This window comes from Micrasema longulum, unplaced genomic scaffold (genome assembly GCF_059751315.1).
Source record: "Micrasema longulum isolate JH-2025_06_02 unplaced genomic scaffold, ASM5975131v1 h1tg000795l, whole genome shotgun sequence".
Lineage (NCBI taxonomy): Eukaryota > Metazoa > Arthropoda > Insecta > Trichoptera > Brachycentridae > Micrasema > Micrasema longulum.
Window position 1 is genome coordinate 168,390 of NW_028277987.1, and position 22,745 is coordinate 191,134.

General features: G+C 31.4%; 1 protein-coding gene across 1 annotated transcript in view; it reads right to left on the minus strand.

Annotated features, from left to right (window-relative positions):
- The window catches only part of LOC148278992 (uncharacterized), a 99,768-nt gene that overhangs the window by 31,046 nt on the left and 45,977 nt on the right, over positions 1 to 22,745 (minus strand). The window contains exon 2 of the mRNA XM_088230603.1: positions 6,572 to 6,780. Coding sequence (XP_088086729.1) covers positions 6,572 to 6,780 — 209 coding nt within the window. The remainder of the gene's footprint in view (positions 1 to 6,571; positions 6,781 to 22,745) is intronic.

A 22,745-nucleotide genomic window follows, 5' to 3' on the forward strand; every position in this document is an offset into this window, starting at 1 on the left:
GAACATTTTCTCGTCACTAATTGTTTTAATAGATAGTGGAAGTAGGTTATAGATTTTAATTGAATAATACTCAAAATCCTTTTGTCCGAAAGTGGTATTCGTTTGTATTTGTTTAAGTTTTGTATTTTGTATTTTTTTTTTGCACCACAACAGGCCAGGAAGCCCAATTACAATAAAAAGTTGTCTATGTGTTTAGGATCTAGTGATTATATTATTTGTATGTGATGTTTTGTGAAGGTTATGTCTTTCATTTGAGTAAGAGTAGTTTTTGAATCTAAAAGTGAGTATTGTTTTAGTGTATAATTGTTTTGGTGTCATAAGTTGTGATTTATGGAATATTTCTTTAGTAGATGTCTGTATCGGGACTCTGACTCTGACTTTAACTCTTAAAAGGCTGGGGTGAAAAAATCCTTTGCGCCTGGTGATGTAACTTCGTGCTACCACGAGTAAAAGACAGCATATTGAAGATTTCAAATATTTGAAGAGAAAAATGAATCAATTTGTTTGATAAGTCCTTTTCTATAATAATAAAAATATAAATATAGTCCTGTTTTGGCAAAATACATTCATAATAATAAAAATAATTAATGCGCTAGTCATCTTACATACGTGCACGCCCACTCACTGCCAATAACCGACTCTCTTTCACACTTACACCGGCTGCAAAACAGCGTTTCTGTCTTTCTTGTTATGAGTTTTATCTGCATGCTTTCTCGTATACAGATTAATTGCTGTATTGACGTCACATTCATTATTCGCATGGCAAAAAAAATTGTTTTGTATAAAAATCCAGCATGTTCATACAAATACAACTTTACGAATTTGGTGTAAAAACGTTCATTTAAAGATTATTGGCGGCCTCCGTGGCGTAGTGGTCAAGACGCTTGACTCGCGCATGGAAGGTTCCGGGTTCGATTCCCGGTGAGAACACAAAAATTAAAATGTGATTTTTCTCAAGGCTGGGTGTTCTGTGATGTAATTCACTACTGTAATTGGGCCTCTTGGCATGTTGTGGTGGTAAAAAAATATATTATATTACAAATAATACAACTCAAGTTCAAGTCAAGTCTTGTATCGTTTGTAGACTAGTGTGACATCTCAGTCACACAAGAGTTAATAATTCAACATGAAAAAATAAATATTATTACAATTTCTCCCTCCCCCGTTCTAAGTGACTCTATTTACTTAGCGACAAACGAGCTCGTACAAAAAAAAAATACTAACAAAATTTGACCCACTACTTTAAATGGTTCGCCATCACTGCTCTATGGAATTGAATGCTCTCTAAGCAGAAGTTCGCTATTTTAATAGTGAAGTGATGTTCGGGATAAACTTAAAATTCACCCTTTCTCTTAATCATTTAAATAAATCCGTTATATGAGATGAAGTGCGAAAAAACACTTAAATGTCCTTTAGTGTAAAATTAAAAATAAGCTTTTGTGCCTTTGTTGCACCGAAGGTGCGATATTACAAAAGCGGCGATATGCAGTTATTCATATTAATAACAAAAAAAATAATTTGTTGCTCAGTAATTGTTCAACTAATGTATGGTTTTATGATAATTCAACAATTTGTCTTTTATTAAATTTATTTATAGTTATTCCGCAAATAAAATTCCGAATTAATTAATAATTTTTGGATTTATAAGATAAAATAATCTATCAACAAAAGAGCCTTGTAACACATTTTTCAGGCGCTGCGCAGCGCCATAAATAAGGAAAGTTTATCGGACGCATTCGTTCATTAATTTTATGTCAATAAAAAAAAAGTATAAAATTGTCAAGGACTAGGTTTATTCAAAGTGATGTTCTCATCAAAATAGAAGGTTCTTTGCTTTATGTTAAGTAGAACCAATTCCTATAAAATTTGAAATATCTCTATGTAATGTTATATCCCTACACTTTATTTATGGATTTATTTACTAATGGGTTATTAACTACACATTATTTGAGACAAAAGTCCCAACGGATACTCTTATACGAATATATATTGTCATCTCTTTATCTGGTATATTTCTTACGTGATGATATTTTTTTAATTTTTAAATTTATTTCAACAGAGAGGGAAAAAATTTTGAGAAGGGAATATGGAAGTCTAGGCATTTACAGAGCTTATGACCTGTCATTGGCTGGTTTAAGTGGCTACTTTACACACTGTGTAACATTCACCATTCTGCCCAAGTTTGAACATCCACATTTCCTCAACTCTTCCGTCTGTTGACTTTTGTGAAGTAAAAGAGCTGAAACCTTTATCACGTGGGTGAGATTCATCCGGCTGAACCAAATCACCTACTAGGCAACGCCTGAAAACAACTTTTCAATTTTTATACTTCTTCTTTTACCAGGTAGTAATTCAACAATGTTTGATTATGTCCAAATGCTTGCAGACTGGCTGGATTTCCTCCCTAGGGAGTTGTTCATATTTAAATTTATTTCAACAGAGAGGTAAAAATATTTTTTTAAGATTGACATTTTGTGATTTATAAATAATATTGTCACATGGCAACGGGTTTTTTTAATAATAATCAAATAAATTGTCCCACATTTAGCTTATGTATTGTGTATTGCACATTTGCTAGGTTGTGGCGTTAAATGTATTGCTACCTACTGAGCCCTAATTTGAATGTTGCAATTATGCTACGGTGGGTACTCTCTTTCTTGTCTTTTTTTCTCTCCGGCCCAATAACAACTGAATTGATATTGAATGTGCATGTGCTCTTGATCTTTTCAGCGCGATCGCAAACAAGTAATTTAAGCTATCAATAAGGCCTTTCAATCTATTATGTCGTGATATCGCATGAATCAATACTGAAGAAACTGACAAGTGCCGATTTTACCAAAGGATATCTGATAGAATTTGCCGCAAGGGAAGTTTTAACATGAAGGTTGGAATAGTCCAATAACAAGGAAGGTAATTGCATTTATTTGTTTTGAGTTCGGTGAAAAGGTAAATAAAGATAACCCATTGCAACGACAAAATCCGCGAACCAACCTAATTAACAAAATTTGAGCGTCAATCTGCTATTCGGTGACTGGCGTGATCAATCCTTTTCTGTGGAAATATTTGCAATTATAAATGATAATTAATTTTACTGGGCTTATCAATTTTCACAATGACAAGACTAATTAATTTTCTAGCATAAGTATAAACCAACAAATGGTTCAATTCACGGAACTAAAAAGGATGACAGTAATGGATACTCAGAACCATTGGTTTTGATTTGAATAGTCAATATTTATTTTGGCATTTAAATTAACTAAACTGATGGAGTTTGAACGTAGTTTAAATCACAAAATTATTTATTTAGTCTACTGATCAACAAATCGATCAGATCGATCAACAAATCGATCCTTAATTTAAAAAAAAAAAAACTAAAATCAGTCGACTTAATAACGAGATTTTCCTAAACGTAGTGGAGATTTAAGCAGGATAACGCAAGACTTACAAAATAATCCATATTATTCTAGGCGTATTTAAATCATAATTTTTGGGATGCATTAAACGATTCTACCTTTCTAATACGTGCCATCAAAATATCGAGCAATCGACATATTTCATCACCCTTTCCAACTTTTGGAAATAATCTTTTGAAAATAATCTTTTAGGAATAAATCTTGATTATGAATGGTCTACACGTGAACAACTAATATTGTGGAAGAAATATTAAACTTTGTTTTGAATCGGTTTGTGGTCCCGTGGCTAGTGTTGCGGACTCACGGATTAGAAGACCGAGGTTCTAACCCCGCTCTACCCCAATTTCTATTTTTTTGTAGCAAATTATTTACAACCATTTGAAAATGGCCACCAAAATTTAAAAATTTGGGTAAATTATAAAAATGCTTAAATTTTTTTTTTAAAAACCTTTGTTTTTAACCAATTATTTTTTTTTTTTTCAATCGGCCGGTTTTAAAGCTACACAAGCTTCTCTATCAAGGTACAATTATCACCTCCCAACTTGAAAACAAGAACAGCATGACTACAAGACTTGACTCTCTGTGTGAACTCCATACGTTTCGTTGTTATATTTTAAAATAATGTTTTATTGTACACTGTTAGAAATAAAATATGATAAAATGCATTATTTATTTTTACAAGCAGATAGATGACTATCCATATCAAAACAAACCCAGAAATATAATCTCATGCATATTTTCACCAGATATTGCTATCGTGATCTTGGAGCGTTGACGGATATGCGAAAAGTGTGACATTGACTTTCTTTTAAATTTAATATTGAAAACATTTTAAAGGGTTTTTTTCAATAAGGGCGGTTGGATGTTGAAATGAAAAAAAACAAGTTGTGTGTGAGGTATTAACAAAATGCTTTTATTATTTAAAAGGCCCATATACGTTATTAAGTGTGAAGTATGACCGGCTGAATTTGAGCGATGGCCTGTGTTATGTTACCTTTAGGGCATCGATTGATTGTGGTTTATTTGCATAGACCTATGATTTTAAGAAACCCTACAAGAAAAAGTCCAGTGGGGTCAAATCGCATGACCTTGGTGGCCAATTTAGATCACCCCTGCGAGAGATAACCATACCCTAAAATCATGCAGAATGTCAATTGTGGCGTCCGCTGTGAGGCACGTAGCGCCGTCTTGCTAAAACCACATGTCGTCAAGGTCTGTATAGTTTGATTTGGGCTATAAAAAAATGGTTATCATCTTTCTGTAGCGCTCGCTGTTGACGGTGACCGCCTCACCAACGTCATTTTCGAAAAAGTACGGACCAATGACGCCGCCGGTCGGAAATTCACATCAAACGTTAACTTTTTGAGGATTTATTATTACCTGGTGAACTTTGCGTAGATTGGTGTTGTTTTATATATGGCTATTTTGCTTGTTAACATGGTCATTTATCCAAAAATGTGCCTCCTCGCTAAAAATTATTTTTCGGCAAAAATTGAGGACGTCTTCCAAATGATTCGAAGCCAGTCAGCGAACAAACGGCGCTGTCTATGGTTATGAAATTTGAATTCTTGGGTCAATAAAATCTTGTACAGGTGTAGGCCCAACGCAATATTCGCCAAATTGAAGTCTGCGAAAGGCCGAGTTCTTGTGCACGGCAAGGAATCGACTTTCTCGGGTTCTGTTGTTCATTTTCACGGACGGCGGCGAAGTTCTCGACCGATCTTCCGTACTTTAAACGAACAAGTGTTGGTTAATTGATTATTGAACCGGACATTTAAAATTTGGCCACCAAACTTAGAAGGGTTGATTGTGAAAGGCCACCACGTTTACCGTAAAATGGGCGCAATGCGGGCAACGTTTGCACTAACGAACACTAATTTTGATAATACAATGTTATCATGCAATGTTCAATTGTGTAACTTACCATGGTGATTTGACATACGTAGCTTAATTTTAAAAAAATATTTGACAGATGTCATCAAAAGAAAATGGCTGCTACCAATTGAAAAACTTTTATAAAGGCTTTTAAAAATTCCAGATATGAACCAAAAAATATACGTCAATAATCAACCGAAGAACCAAATAAAATACTTGTGCACTTATCAAATTGTGACATTAAGTATCAACAAGTTTCATTCAAACTGCTCTCACGTAAAGCTGAAGAAAATCGCTTGCATCGTTGTTTTATGATCATGACAAAATGCCATAACATGCCTTGTGGTTGCTTTGTAGAGTAAAAAATATATCCAAATGAGCTTGCTTTACTGGCAAACCCTAGGCACGCTTTTAGTATTTACGTATTATATTTATACATGTAATTAGGCATGATTAGGTACCATTAGGTATAATAGGATGGGGAGGCACTAATAAATCAATATAAAAACCTCTCTAATCGGCTCAAAATCGATTATTAAAATATTGTTTAAAAAGCCCTTTAGGTATCGCGTCAAGTTATTCAAGAAATTTGATATATTAGATATTGGGAAATTATATATATCTAAATTAATTACATTTGTGAAAGCAAATTATTCTACTAAATCCCAAAAGAAACACTTCCACACTACCAGAAGTCAAACTAAAGGATGGGTCATGGGGTCCACCACAAACTCTGAATTCGGGCAAAGAAATAACAGATTTCTGGGCCCCAAAATATTCAATATGTTACCTGAATATTACAAAACCATGACCAAAATTCAATTAAATAAATTTGTAATGAAATAGTTACTGGATTGATGTAGAGAAAAATCGGAAAACTTGCTAAAAAACATTCTAAAATAATAAAAGGTACATTTAAATATTGTATAATTTTGTATTAAATTTGTTTTTGCATTAAATTTTCTGCCTTAAAACAGATTGTACCTTGTTACGCAGACTAGACATAATCCAGACAAATCTATTACCTGAGTATGTATGTAATTGATAAAGGATTTTTTTTTTTTTAATAAACCATCATTATTATTATTTTTAATGTCCTATAATATTTGTTTTGAATTTGAGCGATTTTTTTTATATTTGAAACAATAGTCTTTTTATTTCCTTCTCAAAAATATTTTCCCTCTCTGGTTTATACAATTATAAACAAACGGGTGTAAAATTTCATTCGGCAAATTAAAAATGATTTTGGAATGAGAAAATAAATATCCTTGGCCATTACTTACATCTACGTTGATTCCTGTGAAGGGGAAGATCTTCGCGTTAGGCTTCTCTGCAGGGGAGTACCTGTAGAACTCGTGCCTACCCCTGTACCACTTGACGCAGTACAGGGGTGCACCTTGTAAGTCGTATACACACTGTAATGTCACCCTACCACCTTTCTCCACTGCGCTGGGAGAAATGCGCAGCTCTGTGATGCGCAGGCACCACATTTCTGGAAACAAATAAATAAAAGTACTTTAATATAAATTATATAAGATACCTCAAATAAAATTTTAATTCAAAATTAAATGAGAGATAGCTTTTAGTCTCGTGGTATTTTAGCGGATTCCGAATCACATATTTGCAATTACTTGACGTATTATCCATTCGGGATATTTTGGAGCCCACCCGTAGTGACTTCGTAAATAGTAGATGCTTCATAAACATATATTTTTTTAAGGCATTTATAGCTTGCCGAGATACTACAATGTAAACGAGTGTTTATGTTGAGTGACGTTAGCAGGTGTTATTAAGGGGTGATTTTGTGGCGCTACAAAATTATGCAGTGATAATTAACAACGAGTGCCCGAGTGCCTCCGAAGCATCCTGAATAGATAACGCGTCAGGTATTTACGAATATGCTTCTGGGACAGGAGGTTCGAGGTTAGATCTCCGCTCTACCACAATTAATTTCCATTTTTTCTAACGCGGTTGTGTACGACTTACAGAAAAAGGATTTAGATTGAAATACTTAATAGATATAAAAGACGAGTGCGCCCTTGTTAAAAACTTCAGACGAAATTAAATTAATTCAATTACTATTTGTTTCGTATATTATTTTTTATTATTTATTCATAACAATTCTGTATAAATTGATTTAATTTTTCCTCTGGCTCTCCTTATATTATTACAATATAAAATTATGTATTTAACGCTTTCAAATATTATTGCGTTATTTTCTTTCCATTAACATTTACTACAGCCGTTGTAAAAAAATAAATACAATATTTACAAATAAATCAAAATTATAGACCAAGTAAATATTAGTAACTACAAAAGAACATTAAATCATTGTACCCAGTAAATATTCGTCAAAATATTATTTAGACAAAAGTTACCAAATACAATAAAATATTTCAATACGATTTTGAATTTTTACTTACTAGTAGCAATAAAAATTTCAAAAAATAAACAAAAATATATCTTGTGAAAATGCATGGAAAAAAAATTGATTGACATACAACCAACGCTAATAAAATTTTAAACACTGTAAGATTGTACAATTCTTAGAACAGGTTTCAAGAAGGAATCTAATTTTGTAATTATTTTTTTTTCTTTAAAATTGTATAATAATAATAAAAACTTTATTTGTATGAATGGATTTAATGTTATAAAGACTGGTTGTCTCTAAAATGTCGCAAAAGCGATGAAACCTTTCACTGCTTATTCCAAATTCGTAGATTTAAGTATCAATCGTCTTTTATTTGTATTATAAAAAAACTTATGTAAGCTTTTGCCATGACTTAAAATGTTGACCATACAGTGTTTTTTTATTATTTTTTATTTGGTAATAAAATATTAAAATAAACCAATTTTTTTTTAGGAAACTTTGCCGTTAAATTGAAAGCTCCAATTTTTACCGCGCGTAAGAAAACATTAATTGCACCTAATTTCCTGTAGACCTAAAGTTCCTCATTCAATACTCAAGCATCTCACAAGTCTCATTATGAGTTTACTCATAACATTTTAAATGAAAATGCGGTATAACAGTTTATTGAAGCTTACAGTTATAACTATTAAATGTAATGTATGTTACTAGTTCTAACGGCCACTTTATTTATGTTACCGATATTCGATATGGTAAGGGTACTTGAGTCGAGGTGAGTTTCCAACTACTGCAACAAAATCACCCTTCACCGAATACATAATTAGTTTCTTGCGATCATTACGCTCCGAAGTATCTGAGAACGGTTCTAGGGAACCGAATAAAATCACGATTAAACAAACTTACGTCTTGAGTTTTTATTTATGTCGAGCAACTTTTTCCATAGAACGCACAAAAGAAAATAAACCAGGTATTTATATTTTTATTTTTATTTACTCAGGAAAAACAACAGTTGTTATATAAGAATACAAAATATAAAAAAATAGTACTTACATCCAGTTAAAGTTTTTCACAAATATAAGAGAGAACATCTTACACAGTAATGAGAAAAACAATTTATATTATAAAAGACATGAGATAAAAAAAAGTGCTCTTAAGAAGTTTAAGGGATGAGAAAATAGAGTGAAAGAGTGGAGGAGAGGGATTTTCATAATATAGTTGACCAATTCAAAATTTTGATAATATAATAAAATATACATAATTATTGATAAAAATATCCTTATTCCCTTTCCACACCTAATGGTGCATATGGCACTGCATTGGTAATTGGTACACCAATCGCAATGTATCTGGATCATATTACATGAGGGTAAAATTATCAGTCTTACCCTTCGGATACTAGTCCAGGGACTATGAAAAATTCTAGTGTAAAAACACATTATTTAAATAAATGTTTCACAAATATAAGAGAGAACATCTTCGGAAATCAGACCCAAAACCTATTGCATGGTGCGCAAGCGCGCTAAAAGCACTACATTACGAAGCTGACCGTTATAAAAAAATATGTAAATAAATATCTATGTTCACGTGGATGAAGAATACAGTTCTGTGTTTGAAATAGAACTGGTATCGTCCTTTCTCTCCGAACTTAAGTAGCTTCGTTTTTATCATCGCATAAACTTTCAATTTTTATCGTTTCTGTATAATATTTTTCACAACCCTTACGTTTCAAAATATCTTACTGAGAATTAAAAAAAAGAAAAAGACCAATATCAAAATGACAATGACAAATCTAAAAAATACTCAAAGGAAGGTTTAAGGCATGTTTTAGATACATTTTATAGTAAAAATACTTGTTTGATTGTATAAACGTGGCAATTGGACAATAATTACATATATTTAATTAATTTTGTCGATTTAGTATCAGTTTGAGTCCCGATGTTCAATCAAAATCAACGTATAATTTCTAAAGTATAATAGATTTTTTGAATGTTCAAATATCCATTTTTTAAATTTATTTAAAGTACAAAATGTTTTTAGTAAAAAACAAATTATTTAATTAAGACCTCAAAAAACAACCTTTTATTCATAGACATTCATCTCACAGACCGCGCAAAACACCTGAAAGCTTCTTATTTTTTAAGCCAAAGAGATAGAAAGTTCAACTTTAAAGTTTGCTTAAATAATATTTTACTTATTTTTGTTTCATTTAATTAATAATTGATAATAAAGTTTTAAATAAATTTTTTGTCTTTTATATTCTAAAAAATCTTAAATCATAAATTAAACATGTTTATCTGAGAGGCAAATGTTTATGGCTACTGTAACTCCCAAAATCTTTATGAATTTAGGATAAAACATATGAGTTTGACAGACAATACATAATATGCAAACTTTTGGAACATAACTGTGTATTGAACATATAAATGAGTAGCTGACTACGCAAGGAAGATAATGAAACAAACATTTAATGTCAATTTGTGCCTAAACAATGGACAAAGGACCACTTCATATCAAATTTAGCGAAACTTGAAATTGTGTTGATGTTCACTTGAAGAGTCGTGTGGGGTAATTGAGAACATTTTTTTTTATTTCATTTGTGAGAATGTGGTATTTTACTATCTGTCGAAGCGAATGAAGAATAACGTTTTTTGTGTGAAATATAACTAAAATCTCGTACAAGTGGTTTTGACTCGATAGCTACTCTCAGATTAAAGTCTTAAATAAGGAAATGAAATGGCGGTAAATATATTATAAAAAATATACAAAATCACTTTGTTTTTAACCACTTATTTCTAATTTTGGTTTCAAAGCTACATAAGCTTCTTTATCAAGAAATAATTAAACGTAAGCTATATTTAGATATAAGCTCTTTACAACCGGTTGATATAAAAAAAGTGGTAAAAAATAATGTGTTTTATATTTATATAATGAATAACAAAGTCAGTGCTTCAAATATATATTTTGTATTATGTGGATATAAATCTGGCTCATATCAAACACTTGACATAAAAAATTAAAAAGACCTCACATGTTAAAACACTGTAAAAGTTATAAAATAAGATTTTCATAAATGGATAAAGTAGCACATGTTACTCCGAAACCGGGCGCTAGCTAGTTAAAAAATAAATGGTTAAATACTAAGTGTTTTTACTTGTTGCTGAGACTATCAAGACAGACGCTAGTGGTTATGTTCTTGAGGGTGGTTTTGATTCAGGGGAGCCAATGAACATCCCTTTGAGTATGCCAGTCGATTGTTAAGTTCGGCTGAAAGGAATTGCTCCACGGTGTAATGAAAAGCTCTCACGGTAGAATTGACTCTTTTCATGTTCAAAGGATACATTGAAGTATCGCAAGTATCAATTGTTTCTGATCACCAACCACTGAAACAGTTGATTTCACTGCGCTTCCCTACTTGGCTGGCCAGATTCGCCCTGCAGCTACAACCCTTTAATCTAAGTATAAAATATGTCACGGGCCGCACAAACGTAGTGGTTGATATTCTTTCGAGGTGAACTCCATGTTATTTTGCAACGCCGGAGCACAACCAGTTATGGAGTTGCCACACAGCATGCATCGACGCAACGGTACTGGTTGAAGTGTTTCATTCATCTTTGTTGACTTCCGACACGGGCACACTGGCACACACACTGGGGTACCGGAGCCTGTTATGCCTCTAAGGAAGAAAGGACGTCCAAGGAAGACTGCAGTTCCAAAGTTTGATGCCTAAGGCTGTTAGGATTCTTCAGCGAGGCGTTCTTTGGAATCCTAGGGGTAGGATGTAACCAGACTATCTACTGCACCCCAGTTTTGCTTATTTCTTTATATCTCTCTTACTTATAGCTCTGTCTCATAATTGATAGCCAGTCAATGACCATCTTGTCTCTAGCTTTAGCCTGTATATTGAGGGATGATGGACCAACTACAGGCAGAATGTGCCTCGAGCCGATTCAACAGTAACATATTTCCTAACCAGGAACATTACAGCTGAACAGCCAAACCTTCTCGTCTCCCAGTGAGCTGTAAGATCTGATAAAGCGTTTCCTCTGTACAAAACACTTAACTAATTCTCTCCACCTTTTTTCGTGAACCGAGTTCATACCTACTCGGTCATAGATTTCTTAAGATAGCGAGTAAGAACCTTTTGTTTGCTTTTCTGTAGTAGCAAAACCTACCTCTGCAAAAAACAATAGACATTTTTCTGTTCAACGGTGCGCTGACCCTAATATTTACTGCCTTTCATTTGTTTATACTTTGTTTGGTTGAACCTGATAATGTAATTTTTCCATCATTTTTTTATAAGTGGTGTTTTAATATTATTTCATTGACAATAACCTCGTTACACTTTGTATTTTCATTCAGTGTGACAACATATTTATATGTATCGGGTTGTGTTTAGTATTGTGGACTCATGGATCAGAGGTCCGAAGTTCAAACCCTATTCGACATCAACTTGATTTTCATTTCATTGACTGGTTTAAGTTGCTAATTTACACACTGTGTAACATTCACCAATCTGCCAATGTTGTAACATATACATTTTCTCAACTCTTCCATCTGTTAAGTTTTGTGTGGTAAAAGAACTGAAACCTTTATCATGTGGGTAAGATTCATCCGGCTGAACCATTTCACTTACTAGGCAACGCTTGTTGTTTCAATGTTTTCCCTCTCTGTTGCAACAAATTTAGATCTAAATAACTCCCTAGAGAGGAAATCCAGCCTGCCTACAAGCGTTTGGACTTTATTTAGACGACAGAAATTTATTTATTTTAATTTATTATTTATTAAGTCTTTAGACACGCTGCACAATACGTATGCGGTAGTTAAAGCAAAATCTGTGTTGCGTAGACTTACCCGCTGCGCACATTTGCCGCACATGACTCACTACCTGAATATCATAGCGAGGAAAGTTTGTCTTAACACAAACGTCTTCTCAAAATATCAACCCTGCCCTTTGCTCCTTTCAAGTACAAAATAATATATTTAATGACGTCTTTTGACAATGAAACGTAAATTCATCATCATTCTGACGAGGCTTATCTAAATTGCCAGTTTCGTTTGAAGATTCTGACTTTTTCACTGATTAGTAAATTTGTATCTTGCCTTTTGTAATATTTAATCTTTCGCCTTTTAAATATATATTGTGTTATAAAGTGGCATAAGAACTTGAATAATGAACAACACATCGTGTAGATAAAAAATACACTTTTTTGACAAAATATTTTTCACTTGACGCTTAAAGACCAAGTAAAAAAAACCGAACAATTCAATTATAGTATTATTTATTTTACAATATAGGAAATATCCATTGAGTTATTAAATATTAAAATTAATAAGGGTCTATAAAATTCTGTCTGTGTTGTTGGTGACTGTTTAAATTAAAATAGAACATGTCAGCACGTTATGTATGAGCAAAAGTTATGTATGAAAATATTTTAACATAATATCCATATTGATTTTTAAAATGAAATTAATTTTTCTAAATCCATTTAAGATATTTTTATCAGTATTTGTAGTATGAAATATTTCCCAATTTTTATGTTTGTTGATGCTTAACAATACTAATTTGTGAAGGGCACACATATTTGATTAATTAATTATTACTAATCAATGAAGTACTAGAAAATAGAGAAAACTTAAAATTACATGAAAATACTCTCAACAAATTGTTGTTTTTTTTTTATTTATCAACTAATCGAATATGTATAAAAACTTTTTATTTTAAACTTTTTATCTTTACTTTAATGACTATTTTTCCCTCACACTATAGTATTAATAAATATAATTTTACTGTTTTCAATTATACCTTATTTTATTGTTTTTTTTCGTGTTGTATTTTTTTCATAAGTAGGTTTAACTTTCCTTTTTTTATGAATTGTTTCCATTATAAATACATAAATAATCACAAAGCAGAATAAGACGTATTCTATTTATTTCAATTCCTTGGTGTAATATGATTGTCAATTTATAATATTTCCATATAAAACACAACTAAATCAATACAAATATTTTATTATTACCTTAAGCGATTTTCAAAAAATAACTTTTCAAATTAGCCAATATAAACAATAATGTACATTTTGGAAAGTTACAGTTTTAAGATTTACTAAATATTTGAAAGTAGATTGTAATATGAAAAAAAAACATGTATCATTTTACTTAACCATACTACTTATTATTAAATAAAAAGTTTAAATGGTGCATAGTCGACGCCACCATTATCACCCATAATTTATATAAAAATAAAATGTTCCTAAATAAAAATCAATATAAATTTCATAAAACTAAGAGTCAAATAAATGCACAATACAGCCATAAAACGAATGGTAAATCAATGTTTTTTTTTTTTTTTAAAGGCGCAAAAAAAGATAGATCGGTTCTTTCGTATAAATAAATTTTTTTGCTGCATTTAAAAAATAAAAAAAAATAATTTAATTTTATAGATGTATATTTATAAATCATATATAACACAGAGTGCTTTACAAGTATAATACGTTGAATAACTTCCCCAGGAGCTACAACAACTCAATTCAACAACTAAATATACAACAACAATATATACGCCTACAACCCTTTCTTACACACGCAGAATAAATATATATAAAAAACGCTTTTAAGAATAAAAAAAAAGTAATGAATCCACTAAGGAAGATAAGGTCATTAACATCACATGCCATGCAAATGATGCTTCCATAGTGATGATAAGAACATATTCATCTCACTTAGTAAACATCTGGATGCCTAAGAAATGTCAATAATTATATTAATCGACAGCTCTAAAATCCCCCATACTATTGCCCATTATACCATCATTATTTATTTTCTACACCTACTTGTGCATAGGGTGTTGTTTTTGTAAACCAATTAAATAAAATTGGTGATCAAATCAATAAAACCTGCCAAAAATCTACCTCAGGACCACAAGTATGATAAGCGAAAGTCCCTACCAGTAAACAACAGGGTGGACTTACCTCCACTCAATTTCCTTATTCGGGATTTTTATTTGAGAGCAGCCATTGAGTGTCAAACACTTCAAGACTTTCACATCTAGACACAGAATATTTATAATTTATGATATTTATTTCTTATTGTTGAAATTTGGAAAAAATCACTCAGTTTGAAGTATCTGTCCAATATCTTAAAAAAATAAATAGACTTCAGCTTAGCAAAACGATGCCAGAATCTTACAAATCCCGCCCGACGGATAAAAGCAATTGAACATTACATGGGATTTGTCTGAAAATATTGCACGTTGGAATTCCAAATAGGTGTCACTAGAGTTTGGATTATTAATCTGAGTCCAACTGTAAATTATTCTGAGCCTATGGCGGTAGGTACCGCGACAGTACTCAGGGGTGTGCTAGCGCGAGGAAAAGGTAGCAGATATAGCGTGTGAAGTTCAGAGTAGAATGTGGATAGATAGGCAATATCAAGGTTCTCTTAAGGACCCTAAAAGGAGATGGAATAACGTGTCACTACGAAAATTTACGATTTCGCCTAATTCAAATATTCTACGCATTTGCGTTCTGTTTTTAGTAAAATCAGGTACGCTCTTAGAAATTTTGATCACATCTAGAACGAAAATGTTTTAACAGAAAAGGCAAGAGGTTTTTAATTCGTTGTTAGGTTAGGTTAAATGTGCATTTTTTAAAATCTGTACTTTCACTAAAAAAAAATAAAAAATCCAACAGTACGTAGCATAAAAACAACATAAAAACGGAAAAAATTAAAATAAAAAAAACACCCACATTGGGATAGCCTGAGCGTAGGTATTCTGATTTAATCAGTTTTGCGTCACATCACGATTCAAGTATGTACAAATTTACACAAACATACATAATATTTACATTAAAATACATACACAAATCATCCAAACATACATACATACAAATATATACGTATACATGATTACACCTAGATGTATGGATATTAATACAACTAATTTAGAGGTTAACATTGTCCTGTTTTTGACTGACTATTCGGATTTATCCATACATTTAATTTAGAAATTAACATCGTCCTGTTTTTTGACTGACTATTCGGATCGAAATTTATTGCAACACAGAGGGAAAACATTTTTGTGAAGAAAATATTGAAGCTTAAACCTAGAACCTGTAATTGGCTGATTTAAACTGCTACTTTCCACACTCTGTAACATTCACCATTCGCCCATGTTTGAACATTTGCACTTCCTTAACTTTTAATGAGAGGTAAGCATATTTTTTTTCTTTCTCTGTTGTAACTCCATTGCAAATCAAATCAAGCCTTGCCTACCAACATTTGGGCGTACTCAAAACAGTTCGAATGAAAGTTTTTAAGTTTTATCGTGTTTAAATACATTGACAATTAAAAAGAATTTTATAACTTTAACCTATTAAAATGTTTTGAAAATTGTATAATAGTCGAAGTTAAAAAAGTAAATACATTTTTCAAACTGATTTTCTTACAATTCTATATCATTAACTAATCGCGCTCACGAGATCAACAGAGTCAAAATGTAATAATAAATACAACCACTTTAGAGGATAAAAACTCGTGGGTAAAAAAAGTTTTTATTTATCTTTGTAAGCTAGATTTAAAAAATATATATTTAAAGGCGAAATTTATAATTTATTCGACCAGTTTAAAAAAGTCCAAATAAAATGGCTCATGGTTTCTTAATTATTCACAGTATTGTGATTTTTAAAAGTATTGGCGTGAGTATTGCTATTTTTGTCTTGGGTAATTATAAACAAACTTACCAGCCAATAATTTTGTAGGTTTATTGTTTGTAATGTATTCATAATTTTTCCATAATAATTAGTAGTTTTACGTTGTACTGTTGCTAATTACCATGTTCAGCCTAATTACAGATGACGTAAATCAAATCAGTGATACCTTTTAGTTTTTATTAATTATTTTTACATCCTATTCTTCTTCTTCTGCCTTCGTCCCCTTCTACTGGATCTAAATCCATATGCCTATGCCTCTTTTGTATCCTTTAGGTCGGTTGGTTACTACTCACAGCATCGTTTTTGAGGTCACCTTAGTATTTTAGGGGTTCATCTTGCGGGGTCTTGTGTCACAACATGTCCTGCCCATTAATCCTGGTACGCGATCCATGATATCCGTTATTCTGGTTCTGTTCCTAATTTCTTCATTTTTTATTTTGTATCTTTGGCTTATACCAAGCATTGATTTTTCCATGGACCGCTATGTGCATTTGAGCTATTCCACATTTTTTTTGTGAGGACCATAGTCTCTAATGCGTATGTAGTCACTGGAAGTAAACATGATTCATATGTTCTCTTTTTCAGACAAATTGGAATCACTTTAATTTCAAGTTTGCGCCTAAGTTTTCTAAAAGCTGCTCAGCTTATTCCTATTTGTCTTAGCAGCTCCGCCGTTTGATTTTCTTTGCCCAGTTTTATCTTATGTCCAAGATATATATATGCATCTACCATTTCGAGGTTTTTATTGTTAACAGTGATGATCTTGTTTTCTGGACTTATAATTTTTGTTCTTGTAATGTTCATATTCAGACCGATTTCACTAGAAGCTTCATGCAATTCGTTAATCATTGCTTTCACTTATAAATATTATGTCATCAGCAAATCTAAGGTGACTAAAATATGTGACATCTATCTTCAGCTCCCATGGTTTTTACTAAATACTTTAAAATATTTATATATTACCACTTACCGAATATTCTATGTCTACCGTTTTTAAGACGTTCGAGACGGTAAAAAATGTTGGTAAGTAGTTATATACAAATATTAAATAACATTTAGTGAAACGTTTGACCACAAAGTTAATGCTTTAAATACAAACGATAAAATGTTTTCATATTTTTTGTGTGCTTTCAATAGCTTGCCTATCACATACCGCATCTAAAAAAAGTCAAGTCTCCTTGGGCGTGCGCACGTACAACCAAATTCAATTCTTTTTTACCTCAATCTAACGAAATGCATATTGTTATAGCACAAAGATGCCAATGCTACCAGATTACAGAGAGCTCTCTTGAACAGCTTTTCTCGTTTGGAAATGAGCAACTTTAACGAGCAAATACTTGCTTTAGTGGACCAGACATTGTATTTTGCAAGCTTGTAAGTAATAAAATAAATACTAAAACAATATTGGATGGACCAGAAAAGAAAATTCTCACCATTTTATGTACTTTTGGTGCTCATTTCATAGTAAAAAAATATGATTTTCACAATTTTTTTTTAAAGTCTGTCTACCAATCTGATCCTTAATATATCAATTGAATAATGTGAGCAGTTGAATATGTTCCAATACAATGCCCTATGCACAATTGGGTGTGGATAGGAAAATGATGATAACAAAAAGGAAACAGGAGTGTATGTTTCATAAATATTGTAAAATCTTAATGGGAGAGATTTAAGTTAGCTATTTATTTTATTTTTTAGAGTTAGCTTAAGAATGGAAGGTAATATTTTTTTTCTTATCTTGAAATCATAATCATAGTTTTCCTTTTCCGCACCTAATGGAGCATAGGGCGCTGCATCGGTTCACTTATTGCTGCATATCTTGATCATTTTGTAACATGAAGGTAAGCGATCAGTCTTACGCTTCAAGTACCAGTCCAGGGACTATGAAATATTCTAGTGTAAAAACACCCTTTTAAAAAAATATTTTATACCAACCATGTCAACCATGGGAATCAAACCCGAGACCTCTTAAATGGTGAACAAACGCGCTGACCATTACACCACAAGGTCAACGTCACAACTACCAAGGCCAGACATGTCGCGTTTTTCTAGCAAAGTATTTTTATTAAATTTGTTTTTGAAGTTTATGTATGAAAACATTTCTCCACAATATCCAATTTGATTTTGAAAATACAATAAATTGTTCTTAATCTATTTAATTTGTTTTTATCGGTAGTCGTGATATGTGATATTTCCATATAATATGTACCGTCAGGAATCGAACCCGAGACCTCTTGCGTGGTAAACAAACACGCTGACCATTACATTACAATCTTGAAATAGGGTACACATAAACATATTCTAATGTGTGCTCTAATATTAACAATGTACATATATTTAATTAATACGTTATTTAGCATATATTTCTTAACCTTCGGATGAACTTTTTCTTAAATGTTTTTCCTATTTCATATTTTTTAATGGAATATAATAAAACAGAATTTTCTGACTTCGCCTTTTTTCTGAATAGGAGTAATCTTTACCTTTTCTATGGTATTTTGATCATGTTCATGTTCATTTTGATAAAAAAAAACAACAAAATTCTGTTGATTTTTTTTAATTAATAATATCATACACAAAACATCATCGTATTGAAATACATACTTCAAATTAGGTATTCCGTTGTAATATTTATTATTTGTATTATTTACAAAGAAAAAAATAAATACTGTGAAATCTATAAATTATGCTTCCTGCATAGTTCATGATGACGTTCAGTTAAGAGTTTATTTTAAGATGTGGTTCAAATGAGAGTGGTAAAAATAACAAGTAGATCGGCGAGTTAACCTTGGCACACCCCTGCTGTAGTTAAAATACTGCCCAGTGTTGTAGAATCTCTGACAGCTTACATCGAATTGGAGAGAGGCCAAGAATATAATATCTCCTCTCCTGAGTGCAATCTTCCAACAGACCTTTTACGCTTTGTCTATATGGAATACACTGTAAATACAGAGCTAGATCTGATTCTTTCGCTTAAGTATTCATACTTTAAGCATTTTCGTTTCATTTAATTTTATTTATTTATTTTTAGTTTCATTGAAAACATTACAGAGTATCCAATTAATTCTCAACACATGACAAAACATATGTACATATCAGATGTATTAAATAAAAAAGAGAAAAAAAAAAATCACGTTAAATTGACATACATATTACTATTTGGAAATTGCCCTCCTAAGAGTAATCCCACTGTCATAAAATATATCGGCATTCGAGGCAATACGATTGAATAAAACGATTGCTCTACCTACCGGCATAACCATTGGCAGGTTGGTTCTGCATCGTGGTAGGTAGAACAACTTGTGTTGCCTTTGTCGAAGATAATTATCAGGGAAAAATATACCGAATTCATTCAGCGACCACCAATGAGTTGAAAAAAGTGAACACCCTAGTGAATATTCATTCTTTCCAACAATAATCGGTAGCCCAGCATTCCTAGTAAGAAGTCAGTCAAGAAAAGCCACGGGTAAAATCCATACTCCCTGAGATACAGATAACGCAGAATTTTTTTCTGTACCCTCTCTATCATAAAGGAATACGTTGTTTCATTTGGCGACCAAATGATGGAATTAAATTCCAAGCGACTTCTACCAAGGAATTATACAATGTTTTAAAAACTTGAATATTTGAAAAAATCTTGGCATTTCTAAGAACAAATCCAAGCGTTTTAACGGAGTTACTACATAATGATATTTTATGTAGATTAAATGATTACTTCGTCAAACAGCACCCCGAGATCCCTGGACGTCAAGCTTTACTCCATCCATGATATAACGGGAAAAAAATGTTTTGGACGCTCTTGTGTACGACATGACGAAACATTTAGAGACATTGAAGAACAGTTTGTTTCGTTTACTCCATCGTATAATATTTTGAATGTCATACTGAAGTTTCAAACAGTCCAAAAGTGAATTTTTTTAAGTCGTCCGCAAATAATAAAAATTTACAAAATTTTATTTTATTGCTAATGTCATTGTGAACAACATTGGTCCTAAATTAGACCTCTGGGGCACTCCCGAGTGAAAAACTGCAGATTGATAAGAGCCTTTATGACACACTGCTTTCGATCTTTAAGATAGCCTGAGAAAAATCTTAGAAAAATGTCACTGAAGCCAATCTTATGAAGTTTCTGAAGCATAAGCTGGTGATTTACTTTATCAAACGCTTTTGAGAAGTCGTTGTACGAGCAGTCTAACTAGCGTTGTAATAATACATAAATGTTTAAATGTTAGCACTTACAGTTTGGCCTTTTTATATTTATATATTTTTTTTCTATTAAGTACTTGAAAGCACAAAAGAAATTAAAATGCATAAGTTAAAATCTAATTTTGCTCAACCTCGATTAAATAATGTCATTTTATTAATTGATTATTTATAAATGCTTTATTATGCTAGTTCATGACATCTTAAGAACTGATACCAACTTTTAGTATTATTATGTTTAAGCTCGACGAGGAGGTTCAGTGGTTTTTAAAACTAATATTGGTTAAAAGACTATCAAACAAAACCATTTTTTTTTTTTATGAATCGTATTGCAAAAGAGCACCAATACGCTATATTTTTTTTAATTACTCCGCCAGTGACGTCACAAGTACTCGTCGATGACTTCAGCTGATTGGGAAGTTGGCTTCCTGGAAACCTGAAATCTATAACAGTACTCTACCATTAATTGATTTGGAAAAACTTGTGACGTAGTTAAAAGTAGTTTTCATACATTTTCAAGGAACTTCGGCATACAATTTAATGCTCTAATTTTTACCGCGTCTAAAAAAACCTTTTTTATAACCATATTCCCATAGCACTGAATTTCTTTATTGTAGCGTTTTTGTCATTTACTTGTAAAATTTTATGTAATAAACATGTATTTGTTTATTCTTCTATATGTTTATAATATTATGTTTGCACTCTTTTATTTTTCAACGATGGTAAATTTACTATTAGTTAATTGTTTATCAGGTTGAATATTGTTTTTTTCATCTAATTTTTTCATCTAATTAATATTTTTCATCTAATTAATATTGTGTTAGTGTGTTTATTTTTTACAAGTAAAAATCTTTTAAAAAAACATTGCTTCTCATTTAAATTAATGTAAACATAATTTTCGTTTATTTTCATTTATTTATTTTATTCACAATACATTTATGTAACATTTATTGAGACACGAAGCGATCTGCTCTAAAATTCATTAAACCAAAAAAATGTAAACTTTTTTGAACATATGCTTATCTTTTATTATGACTTTTATTTTACCTTCAATTTTCATTAATGTATACACGTCCTTCTAATCAAATAATTAATTAAGTCAAGCTTATCTAGATTCAAAATATATTAACAGTCTTGTAACGTGCTCTCGGTCTTCTAAGAATTTGTGTAATTTAGTTTAGGTATATTGACGGAGCATGTTCAATACGCGGAATTATCCAGACACCCATTTGAATTTGCCTAATCTTAGTATAATGGTTTTCTTGAAGGCTTTTATACAAATCTGGATTCAGAGTATTATCGCTACTGAGCGGGTATTCGCTGTCTCGGTTAACTTTAAAACAAAACTTTTTTGTACGTTTTGAACACTCCAGCCTTTCACATTTCGTTTCAACTCTTAAAATCGTATGCTAAAAGTCATTTTTGCTGTTGCTGTAACTCCGTGTTACATTAAACAAAAGTCAAGATATTCTGAAATAGAGGTATTTAATAACAAAAAAATTACAATTAAAAATTAATAAAACTCAAAAAGTCCTGATGTATCTTAATTTCACTCAACGAAATTTGGTAAAAAATCTCTTTCAAATATTGGCCGTTCCTAATTTAGTAAACTGCCCAATGAACTTAAAAACGAAAATTCGATTTAAAAATCTAAATGTAAGGCAATTCAAAAATATTACTTGAATATTTTTGATAGTGATAGTTATTTATATAATTTCTTTAAATAGTATATAATGCTGTACCTTTTGTTTCTAATATAATGTTTTTATACTATTTTAGACAGTATTAACTGATATTATGTATTGTCACAAAAATGTTTAATTTTTATGAAATGTTTCAAATTAGCTTTTTTTTATAATTCCTGGGAGTAAAATATCTTTTTCATGTATGATATATTTTATTAATAATAAAAAAGTATTTTTTTGAAATATCTACATATACAGCACTAAATGTGAGAGAGTTATTTAAAATGACCCTGTTAAATTATTTCCATTATAATAAACCTCAACTAGTTCGAATACACTCCAAAAGTACCAGAACCATAACTAAAGGAAGTCTTACGATTTCTCAAATGAAGACAATATTTGCCCAAAGGCACTCAAGCTTTATAGGAACTCGATGCTGCAATAAACTACCTAAATATATTGCTTACTCTTCCAAAAAACATTCCAAGTCGAA